Source organism: Simochromis diagramma, unplaced genomic scaffold (genome assembly GCF_900408965.1).
Source record: "Simochromis diagramma unplaced genomic scaffold, fSimDia1.1 OVJJ01000618.1, whole genome shotgun sequence".
NCBI lineage: Eukaryota > Metazoa > Chordata > Actinopteri > Cichliformes > Cichlidae > Simochromis > Simochromis diagramma.
In genome coordinates, this window is record NW_024387423.1 from 3,033,803 (window position 1) to 3,045,964 (window position 12,162).

Sequence of the window (12,162 nt, forward strand, 5' to 3'; positions counted from 1 at the left end):
TCTGAGACATGCAGATTATCATATACCTAAAAGTTAAAGCAATGAATATCTAAAACTACATCACTGTCTTAACATAGTTAAACAGAAAGCGGGAAAAACTACTACCATGTAACCCGTAGCACTGTACAGTAGATGGGAATAGAATCCACAAAATGCTAAGTTGCATCACTCAAAAGCACAATGCTGATGTCCTATAATGGGAGCTAATTTTTCTACTGTTTGTGTCTAGGTGTTTCCTTACAGACTGAACCAAACCAACAGCAGCAGCAGGACAGGAAGGGTGTGTCTGTCATCCAACACACTAGCTCTTTTGAGAAGCAAGAGAGTATATCTATGGAAAGTCAAGATCCAGACCTCAGAGAGAGTCAGCAAACACAACCTGAGCCAAAACCATCACCCTCTACATCTCGCCTCATCCGCCAGCCAAATATTCAAGTGCCGGAGATACTTGTTACTGTGGAGCCCGATGCTGAAATGCCACCTGTGTCACCCCCGCTGACAGCATCCTCATCAAAGGTAAATGTACCTTTTTGAATTATGTTTTTTTTTCTTGCTTGTTTACAGTCTTCATACAATGCATTTGTCCAAGTTAGCATCATTGCCATTGACTTAAATACTAAATTTATAAAAAATGTATCTGTCCTAGGAGGCAGAGAGAGTAGAGGAGTTCCACTGGCCTCAACGAAGTCAGACATTGGCCCAGCTCCCTGCAGAGAAGCTGCCACCAAAGAAGAAAAGACTCAGGCTGGCAGAAGCTGCCCAGTCCTCTGGAGAGTCCAGCTTTGAGTCTATGTCTTTGCCTCGCAGCCCCAGTCAAGAAAGCAACATTTCAAACTTTTCTGTTTCTTTTGAGGATGTAGCACAATCAGAGCAAGCTGCCCGAGCTCCCAGTAGCCAAAGTTCCCAGATGTTGATGGTGCCATCTGCTTCTCACCAACACCACCAAAGCCACAAGGAGATGAGGCGCTCAGCCTCAGAGCAGGCCCCAGCTAGTCCACAACAAACAGAGCAGATCCCAGAGACCAGAAGTAAGTCCTTTGACTATGGATCCCTGTCTCCTCAGCAGTCTGCATCCTCCTGGAAGGAAAGGAGAAAGTGTCTTCTAGTGAAGCATGCTCCATTAGGGGAACCAGAACAGGAAGTAGGAGGCAGAACTAGTCAGCTGCCCAGAGCAGAGAGTCCGCAACCTGGTCCTTCCTACTCTAATCTTTCTCCTCTGTACTCCACTGGAGTAAGCTCCCAGTTTAGCCTCGATGCCACTGGAAAGGCTTTACAGCCACAAATTTCTTTATGCTCTCAGGAGGTGCTTCCTTTGCACCCCAGAGGGCATCAAGCATTCCCCCCAGGGTCTTTGTCCCAGCTCCTCCCGGTCACCACAGCCATATCGGAAGTACTATCCACCCAAATCATTCAAAGGGCATTTCTACAGTCACACACAGAATCTCCGCCTGTACAGATACACCCAACACAAATCCACATGGCTGAAAGGTTGGGAATACCCCTCCATCAGCTTCCTCCCCTTTTTCCTCGCCACTTTTCTTCCAGGAATACATCGAGCCAGGCCATGTACTTGCCCGTTCCTCCAAGATTTACCACACACATTTCTTCTCCTCAAACTACAGAAAGCAGACCCCCCATTTCTTCTGTGTCTTCTTCACTGACTCAGGAGTCCCTTGTGACAATCTCCTACCACCACCCGAGGCCGGTCATCGCCACATGCCTGGCACAGCTTGCACCAGTAGTGTCTCTCGTGGTGCCAGTACGCCTCCAGACTCATATACCTACATATGCCAGTGCAATGTATACCACACTTTCCCAGATTCTGGTTTCCACCCGCTCACAGGAACCAGTTTCTTGCACGGCTATGGTCATCATGGGCCAGGTGGAACGGGAGACACTGCAAAGGAGCTACTTGAAAGTCCCCTCTCCAGATGTCAAGAGCCTTCTTCCTCTGTCTCTGTCATCAGAGCTGGCCTCAGGATCTGGAGATGGATACGGTCCACTAGGGGCAGGAGGAAGTAAGCGCATGCTGTCCCCTGCAGCCAGTCTTGAGCTCAGCACAGAAGCCCAGCGTCACCAGAAAAGAGTTAAAGAGGAGGAAGAGGAAGAGGAGGAGGAGGAGGGCCACCATAAGGAAGAAGAGGAGGAGGGCCGTGTGGAACCAAAGGTAGTACAGGAAGAAGAAAGGAAGGCAACTGGGAAAAAGCTGGAAAAGGAAAAGAAGAAATCGGATACATTAGAAGTAACGAGTGTGGATGTGCATGGGCAGCCAGAAGACCAGCCAAGGAAAAATGACAGGGAAGAAAAGGTGGAAGAGAAGGAAACAACTGAGAAGATCACCCAAAAAAAGGAAGCTGTGTCAGCTGTGGAGGTGGGCGCAAGCGCATCTTCGTTCCCCAGCCTCCACACTTCAACCTCAGTCAACTGGTGCTACCAGAAGTATGTTAAACCCAACCCATCTGCCCAGAGGGACCCCCGCACTTCAGTTTATTCAACCTGGAGCGTCAGCGCTCACAACCCCAACTTGCCAGGCATCAGCACAAAGGTCGCCCTGTCTCTGCTCTGCTCTAAACAGAAGCACACTTCTGAGATTTATACCATGGCTACGGCCCCTACTCCAGCCGAAGTCAAAGTGGCCCCTGAAAACAGCAGGACGCCGCATGTGTCAGAGGTAAACATAAACACAATAAACATACATTTCCACTTAAATGTTGACCATGTTTAATTTGCTTACATCAGAACATTTCACGGTCTGTTTTGCTCTTGAATACTTCTACATCTTAGAAGTCAAAGCTCTGCAGTCTTCATCTCTTTAGGTTGCTAGCATAGTATGCTAGCATAGTAGCATACTATGCTAGTATTTTCTAACATGGTCACCAATTGTGCCATTAGAAAAACATAATGATAAACAACTGGAATTATACTGAATCTTGCTTTAACAGCACGTAACATTTTATTATAAGTTGTTTTGAATTTTTTTTCCCATGTGTGTCTTGAGTGTAGGTACATGCCACCCCACCCAGCACCCTCACTGAAGTAAAGGAACAGCAGCAGCCTGAAAAGAAGGAAGAAAATAAAGAGATGCGAGAAGTGGAGAGACCATCCACCTCCAAGCAGAGCGAGCCTTCTCGGGTTTGCATCTTTGAAGGAGGGTAAGAATTGTTTAATTCTATAGTTTCAAAATATGGCAGCTCCTCATTACACTTCTTCATAAACCAATGCCCGCTGACTGCAAAACAGCCTATGGAGAGCTGACAAGAGTGCATGGAGAAAATACAATAACAGATGGGAGGCCACGAGTCCAGAGGGACTTCATTTGTACCTGTAGCCAAGCTTTTTCCTCTCACTGCTGGCACGAATGTCTGTGTTTTAGAGGTGTTAATTTGGAGCGCTAGCAGCGTCTGTGTGTGTATGTGTGGGTTTGTGTGTGTGAGAGGGCGGAAAAGGTTGTCTCCAACTTTGTGAGACTCTCATTAATATTTTTATGGCTATAAAAAGTCACACGGAGGCACAGTATGAAGCAGTCTGCAAGCAGTCAGAGTCACAGTCGAGGCTGTCATATTTGTCTACAGACCAGATCAGGGTAACACATAAATGCTTTCCACAAATGTCTGAGTGATTTTTCCTCCAGCACCAAGTGCTTTATTCCTGAGGTTTGAGTATTCTGAACTAAAGTTTCCCCATTAAATGTATCTGATTAAATCTTTATTTTATGATTTCCTCCTGTTTGTCCACTAAGCCTTTCATGGTTTGACTCGTTCCTTACACTCCTATTCAGTTTTCAGGTCCCCCCAGTCAGCTGATGACCGTCCCTCGGTCTAGATTTAAACTCAGAGGAGTCTGGGAATTTTCTGTGTTTGCCCCCAAACTGTGCAGTCAAATCTGCTCCCTCCACTGAGATTTTGAAAGCTAGACTTAAAACTTGTTTTTACGTAATGTCATTCGAGTCTGCCTACTTGCTCACTGTGTCTCCCGTGCCTTTTTTGACTGTGACTGCATGTTTAGCACCCACTATATCTCATATCTATGTACTTCTTATCTATTCCCCTGTTGTTTTCTGTACAGCACTTTGAAAAACGTGGGTTTTTTAAAATTTGAATTGAGTGGAAAAGAATAAAAGGAAGGTATACAATGTTGCCTTACGTGGATAGTTTCCTATGATACTGGTATTCTTTTTGGTTTGGTTTGGTTTTGGTAAATTTTCTATTTTTGAGTTTTTCTCTTCCAGAGTGTTAACACTTGGCACACCCTGCATTTCCTGCTTAGGTGCATGAATGTCAGGTGTAAAGAAGCTGTCCGTGTAACAGTAGATAAGGCACTGAACTTCAGGAAGTGCACTTTCATCCACAAAAAAACCCCAGAGGTGTTGCCCATTTCTCTCTGGCAGCTCTTCCAGTTTCACTTACCTGCACATTATTTTGTTTTCCTTCCCTCCAAAACCTCCTCTGTGTCCTTCCTGTCTCTCATCCCCGCTCCTTGATGTTCTCCTGCGTTTCCACCATGCATGCAAATGGTCACAGCTACTCAATCTTGAAGAGAACAGAATGCTTTTCATCCCGACTCATTATCCCTGTCTCCCTTTTGTCAAGACTTTGAAATCATAGCTGTGTGCCACTCATTTCATTCTAGAAAGCAGTCTTTTATGAATATGTATCATGCAGCTTTGTTTATGTTCCAGTGGCTTGCCAGATTTTATCTGCTTCCAGGCTTCTCTGGAGTTTAATAGTACCACACTGTCATCTCAATAATCGATTTCAGGAAATGGGCAACAATAAATGCTTTTTACTAGTCGTGGTGAAAGTCTGGGGAAGTTTATGTGGGCAGCAGCTGAACTGATTCAGTGAAAAACATGATTGTTTTCTCTGGTGCAAATGGTTAACCATGCATGTTTTGTTACACCCTGTAACACTTTACCCGTGCCACTCAGACAGACTGAGGACAAAAATATTAGTTTATTCTGTTTCTTTCTGGTCAAATGAGGATTAAATATGTTTTAATCATCTTTAGTAGCTCCTTTTGGTTAGAAGCATTATTCTTCCCAGCGTCCAACAAGGCTTTCATAAAGCTAAAACATGATTTTTGACTGAATGTACCGAGAGATATTCTGCTGATTTAATGCTAGATAACTGAAGTGAAGTTCTCTTACTTTACTTTTTTTTTTCTTTTCGGATATGTGGGTGGATATTTTTAGCAGTAGCAAGAAATACACGGCAGGTAAACAGTAGCCAGCTCCTGAATGAACACAACACATTCTCACTGTTGAGGCTATTTTACAGTTGTGTAACAATTTGTTATGATTTGCCGTTACTGGTTCTGTTATACAACGGGGAACATTCACAGCCTGGTGTCTCGTAGATGTCGTGACATCCTGTAATTAGACGCAGTCGGCACAGATTGGATATTTACAATTCAGAATGATTTGTGAGTTTCCCCATGAGTAGTGGATTTTTCATAGAGGACAATTCATTCAGATATAAGACCTCTGTGCCACGCCGTGTCTACAAATAGCCTTTTGGTAAACATGAAGTTTGTGCATAAACAATGTTTTTTATAGAGTAGACATAAATGTGTTGCTTGATTTTTATATGTAGTATCTATTTTAGGTTGGTGGCCATAGCCAGGCTTCCCTTCCCTCTCTTTAGCCGCTGATGTTGTTGGCAGGGCCACCCGTTCAGAGCAGAATAGCTGCTATTCTTTGCACCAGGGTGTAGTGGAGGGACTCAGTGCTGAAGGGGTTTTGGTGGGGCTTCCCCAACCTGCACCATAAAGAAAGCCTTGTTTCTCAGTTTTGTGTGTGTGTGTGTGTGTGTTTGTGCATGTATCTGTGCTGCAATCACTAACTTCCACAGTTATCTTTGTTATTATCACTGAATTTGCTCGCAGTGCAATGTGAAAGAAGAAAGAATGATGACTGCACTCTGCAGTAATCCTCCAAGTATCTTTGAGTGCATATTTTGGGCTTTGGGGTTTGCAGCTTTCATTATCACCTTCTGGGCTCCTTGCAGCTGTTTTCAGGGTTTAACTGAAAACTAGCTGGCGAACATAATGCTCTGTCTCTCAGATAAATCAAGAAATATGTGTATGTGTGTCTGGCTGTCTTATCTCATCCTATCTCGTCAAACATTCATCAGATCCACTTTAAACTTGGCAGGTGCGCTGACAAGGACACGAGTAAGTGCAGTGCCAAATTTGAGGTTATCTGGATGAGCGGGTCTCATATTTTGTCTGCGGTTTTCTATTACCTTTGTTTTCCTCAGGTTGGCCGTTCTGCTCTGTGCTGAATGGGTTGTCATTGTGAATACATTCGTTGCCCTGTTGCAATCTCAAGGCCCATACCGCAAAGCTAAAACATCACAACTAAGTGCCAAATCGAGTTTAAAAGGTTAAAAAAATACACAGTCTGAAGTTTTTATGTTTTTTAAGTGTTAATGAACAACGATCAAAGCTGAATTATATTGACATAAAAATCAAAAAAGCTTTTTAAAATCATGCAGGAAGGAAAAACACACAAACTGAACGCTGAGCAGAAGGTTTGAAGATGGCTATTTCTTGCTGTGAGGCCACAGTCGTACTCCCACACTTCAACGACATGCAGTTAGTGGGGTTAGGTTAACTGCTGATTCTAATCTAACCCTTCTCATTCTAATATTTTTGCTAATAATTGTTTTCTGTTATGCTTTCACACCCTGCTTAGCGGACCTTTGTATATATTGTAGAAATGCCTGAACATTTGGACACAGTTTCAGAAAAAATGGCTCTCATCACTGATTACTTAGTCCCCAGTTGTTATGTAATGGCAAATAGTAAATGAATTGGTTCTTATATAGCGCTTTATGCAATATGCCTCATTCACTCATTCATTTCTTCCATGCTTAAGTGTTTTCTGTCTGTCAGAGTGTGACTGTCGAAGCAAACATCTAAACAAGTCGACTTCCTGTTTGATTATTTTGCATCTGCCTCGGTTGGTTCTGGTCTCAAGTTCACTTTATGAGTATTTATTAGCAGTAACACACACACACTCATTCAGTGAATGTATGCTTATAGTGGTGCTGTTTTCAGTACAGAAATAACCGGTCTTGTCGCTTTCACATCAAGCGACACATTCAGGGACTGCACCAGTTTAGAAGATAAAGAGGAAAACGTTTTTTCGAGATGAGACAGAGACATAAAATCAGAAAGAGGAGGTATTACTGGACTTAAATGTTATGTTGCCCTGCATCTGCTCACCATAACCGTGATAAATTTGCAAATGGGGTAATGTGAATGTTGTGCTTACAGCTTGTTCCGGTTTTCCTCAAGTGACCTAAAATCTAATAAATGCAGCCTTAAAGTTGCTGTCTCTGATCTCTTACCTGTCTGTTTCTCATAGGTATAAGTCCAATGAGGAGTATGTTTACGTGAGAGGTCGCGGCAGGGGAAAGTACATATGCGGAGAGTGCGGCATCCGCTGCAAGAAGCCAAGCATGCTGAAAAAGCACATCAAAACGCACACCGATGTCCGTCCATACATTTGCAAACACTGCAACTTTGCCTTCAAAACCAAAGGTGAATGGAAAATTTGGGTTCTGTTTATTAAAACGTGATGAGCTCTTTGGTCCTAAATGTAAAAATGCTGCTTTTGCCCAGTGATCACATTATTGGCTCTGCTGCTAAAATTATCATCTCATTTGTCTTAAACTCTCTTTCTTTTTCTCTTCCTAGGAAACCTTACAAAACACATGAAGTCAAAGGCTCATGGGAAAAAATGCCAGGCAATGGGTGTATCTGAGTCATCATTGGATGAGCCGGAGAGCGAGGAAACAGGTACTTCAGGTGGTGGGGATGAATCTCACATACTTGCCTTCCCCCTGTGGAGAAATCTTGGTACACAGCTGGATGAACTCCTGCCTGTGAAGAATAGTAGCTGTTCAGCACTGACAGCTTATGCAACACGATGTTCTATTCTCCCCCCTCTGGCCTTGCATAAGAAATTTGAAAAAGTATAAGATAAATAAATGAAGAATACAGAACATGCCACAGCGTCCTGATGTTGCTGCAACAGTCTGGCTGCTGTAACCTGTCCTTAAGGATGAATTCTTGGTATATAACGAAACAAAGCTGAGCCCTTTTGCCACAGCTGACACCTCCCCGTCAAAGCTGGAAAAAAGCCTCAAAGCCTTCACGATCTCCTCCCTAACCTTCCTCTGCAACCCCTCCTCTCTCTCGCTGTCTCTTTCTTGCCAACAGACTACACTCATCACAGCCAAGGATGCGCCATTTAAACTGTCTTTCCATTCACAAGGCTGCTGAGATAGTTTGTGAATAGAGGCATGGCGCTTTTCAATTAAATTCCTTTTCATTCTCAGTCTATTTATAAAGTGCGTTTGAAGGGTGCCGGGTTTGGTTTGTCCTTTGCTTTGACTGTCCTCACGCTTTGTGCTTGTTCCTGTAAATCGCTGTTTTGTGACTTTTGTGTGAGGATTTATTGCACGACTTTGCGCATCCAGTAAATGAGATTTTAGGGCCCATGGTGTTGGCATGAATAGATATCTAAAGTCTGCGTGTTTTTCTGTGTCTGCACAAACAGCAGGGAGTGAAGAGCGTGTGTGCGGCTCGGAGGAACAGGAGGAGCATCAGTTTTCTGACGTGGAGGAGTCAGATGACGACGAAGACAACGACGACGACGATGACGAAGAAGAGGAAGAGGAGTCCACGTCCCACGAGGACCCACCGTCCTCTGTATCGTCTGACACCCACCCATCAACAGGGGGGCGTTCAAGCTCCAGCAGGCACTCTAAGCAAGGCACTCCTGACCCCGAGCCTCCGGGTCCCATTCCCTGCACCAGTCAGGAGCCCTCCCCACGTGGAGTTTGGCCCGGCAGAAGAGCCGCCTCGCCGGGGAGCAGGAGAGCAGTGTTCTCCCGGCGAGGCTGGAAAGCATCTCCAAGAGCCTTCTCCCCAAGCAGTGAGAGCTGTTCCCCCAGCCGCAGCCTCTCCCCCCGCCTGGAGTATTCGTCACCCATCCAGAGCCTCTCTCCGAGGACAGAGCTCCCCTCACCCAGCCGACATGTCTCACCTTCCCCCGAACGAGGACCTTCTCCCATCAGACCCCTTTCTCCTCTCCTTCCCCTTTCACCCAGCTGCTACCGATCGTCACAGGTTCCAACGCCTCCCTCGCCCCTGGGGATGCAGCACAGAACCCCTGGGTACTTACCGTGGGAGAACCCTGGTACATCAGGTAGTCACATGAGAGTGGTAAGTCTATTTTCTAATTAGCTCATAGACGAGTCACAGATATGTGGCTGCACTTTTAACCAGAGAAACATTAAGCAATCCATATGTCTTCTCTACACTGTCTCTCAAAAAGCTCTCAGGACTTTGTGTACTAGAGGAGCAGGCTCATGAGCTAGCAATAACATAGTCTTTGCTCCACCTACAGGAGAAAAGCAGAACAGCAGGAGAAGGGCCAACATGGTCAGACACCAGCTTGTTTCCACCTGCTTTTCGCATTTCCACTTGTGAGGGTTATCCTGGCCACCAGACAACAGACAACATCTTCAGCCATCTTCCCATGCACTCCCAGCAAGCCAAGGTCCCTTATTCGATGATCCCAATAGGAGGGATCCAAATTGTACAGGCAAGACCAAGGTCCCACGTTACTACCCCGACGTCCCCAACATCACCCCCAATGGAGGGGCCATCACTGGCCAGGTTTGAAACATACTGGGGCGGGACCCCCAGGACTCAAGGGCTTAGGACTCCTGGAGACCACTGGTCAGAGCACCAGACAGCAGGAACCAGCCAGTCAGGGCAGCAAGGTCTTAGCACAGCACTAACATTTTCCAAACCAGAGTTGGAGGCCACAGACTCAAAGCAATATGGCAGCTCGCACAGCTCCGTCCACACCCACGGGTCCTCTGCTGAGACCACTGAGCACTGCGCCAGTGACGACCGTTCAAGAGCACCCCCTAGTCTAACACCCCCGGTAGCCTCGAGTGTCATCGGACAACAGCCAGAGAGGGAGGAACGAACATCTGGTAGTGATATGGTGGAGGGAGGAGCTAAAGGAGACTCCGCCACAAGAGACCAGAGAACTTGACAGCGTCTACACTTCGATGCATCGTGCATCCCATTTTGCTTTATTGTTTGCTACACTAGTCTGTTTTTTTTGTTTGTTTGTTTGTTTGTAATTGCTTTGGGTTTTATATACATTTTCAATACTATTGTTCATTTAAATGTTTGTTTTGGCAATATTCAGGTTTGTTATAAAGATGCACTTTTTTCTTTATGAAAACAATGTTTGTGCATATATATATATGTGTGTATATGTATATGTATATGTATATATACATATATATATGGTAATAATGTAAATACAACCCTGTTTCCAAAGGAAGCTGGTACACTTTGACACTTTGTAAAATGTAAAATAAAAACAGAATACAGTGATTTGCAAATGATTTAAATCTCACATTAAACTGAAAATTGGTGACAATATAACAAATGTTGAAAGTAGAAACATTAATTTTTTGAATTGTATATGCACATTTTTGTGTTGAAGTCATGTTAAGCACCATCTTTAAAGAACTTCGGGACAGCAGCACAACCCTTTAAAACACCAAGTGTTGTGGAAAGGAGGGCACCGCGTTCTATAACTCTGAGAGCACCTTTTTTTCTTAGTTTTGCTTTAAACAAAATTTTATACTCAGAACATTTTGGGATCATTTTGCTATATTTATTTCTACATTTCTTAAGAAAAATATTTGCAACAGTCTGAGTGAGAGGCGGGCAGTGCTGGCACCTGGATGGAGCCTCGGTGCCTTCATGGTCATATGCAGAATGTATATCACCATGCCTAAAAAAAAAAAGACAATCCACATAGCAGCACATGCTGATCCTAAACCTGATTTAGCACAAGCCAGATGTATGTCTCTTTAGCCTGCAGGACACAGCATCCATGATTTACAGAAGAATTTAAAGAAGTTTTTGAGTATTCGAACCATAGCACCAGTTTTTCACGTCATGATTGCCTGTCTGTGTGTTGATTTCTTTTATCTAGCATAACAAAAACCACAGTAAGAATATAAAGTAATAAAAGTTTTGCTATTCTCATATTAGGGTACAAAACGTGCACATTTAACTGCACTCTGTTTTTATGCACATTTTTATCCAGGTCCTGACTTTGTTGGAAACAGGGCTGTCAATGTGAAAGGAATAGAAATACATTTGTAAATGACCAAAATTGTTCATCAAAAAGAATTCCATTTTTGTTTGTCCAGTATTACTGAAAATTGTAGTTACTTGTGCCTTTTATGTCCAGGTTTGTGTTTTTGAGATGTATAGTAAAGAGAAGGCTGTGAAATTTTATATCAGCTTTTTTAAAAATGTTCTTCTGGAGGGTTAATACTTTGTCCCTTGATTGTTTCTTTTGTAAAGGCCATTGCTTTAATGCCAGGATAACTAAGAGTTGTATCGCAGACGTGCTGAAGGGGCAGCAGAAATGTGTCAAAGGAAATGCACTGAAGTTCTATTTTTATTACAAGAGATTTTAGACTAGAATATATGTCTGTACAGGGAAGAGTGCTTCTTATTTATTATTCTTTGATGATAATTATTATTGTTTCAAGGTTTTTTGTTTTTTGGGGTTTTTTTTTAAACTTTTTGTTATTGGGGGGGAAAGAAACTTTTTATTACATCTGTGTGTCTTTTTCATGATGTTCTTGTATCTTGAACTGGTGACAAAAAGTTAAGACGCCGAGTCGTCGGCTGGTACCAGAAGATCAAGTGCCCTGCGGATTTCACACAGCAAAATTTCTAGTCATTAAAGAAATAAAAACAAAAAATGCACCAGACTCTGAGGTCGTGACTTTCTTCTTTTTGGCCTTAGCGGAACATTTTGAACAGAACAGTTTGTCAAGTTTAGGACAAATTGTTTTCACACATTTGATGATTTCTTAACATTATCAGCATTGGCTTCAGTTGAAAAGCAGACAAAACATTAAAATCATATGATAAATATCTACTGTTGCCAAAGTGCTTACTCAGAGGGGGTCATATGATTGTCTGGGATTTCAGCTTTGTACTATTGTAAGGTCTTTACCTTACAATACAAAAGCGCCTTGAGGTGACTGTTGTTGTCATTTGGTGCTATATAAATAAAATGCAATTGAAGTTATTTTGATG

The 12,162-nt window shown here is 43.5% G+C and overlaps 1 protein-coding gene across 4 annotated transcripts in view; it reads left to right on the forward strand.

The window, feature by feature from the left end:
• The window catches only part of LOC120722014 (transcription factor HIVEP3), a 38,312-nt gene extending 26,481 nt beyond the window's left edge, over positions 1-11,831 (forward strand). For all 4 annotated transcript variants that reach the window (XM_040012717.1, XM_040012715.1, XM_040012714.1 and 1 more), the window contains 7 exons: positions 230-516; positions 647-2,671; positions 3,004-3,152; positions 7,370-7,545; positions 7,702-7,803; positions 8,567-9,234; positions 9,419-11,831. In XM_040012717.1, coding sequence (XP_039868651.1) covers positions 230-516; positions 647-2,671; positions 3,004-3,152; positions 7,370-7,545; positions 7,702-7,803; positions 8,567-9,234; positions 9,419-10,078 — 4,067 coding nt within the window. In that variant the 3' untranslated portion in view covers positions 10,079-11,831. The remainder of the gene's footprint in view (positions 1-229; positions 517-646; positions 2,672-3,003; positions 3,153-7,369; positions 7,546-7,701; positions 7,804-8,566; positions 9,235-9,418) is intronic.
• Positions 11,832-12,162: the final 331 nt, after the last annotated feature.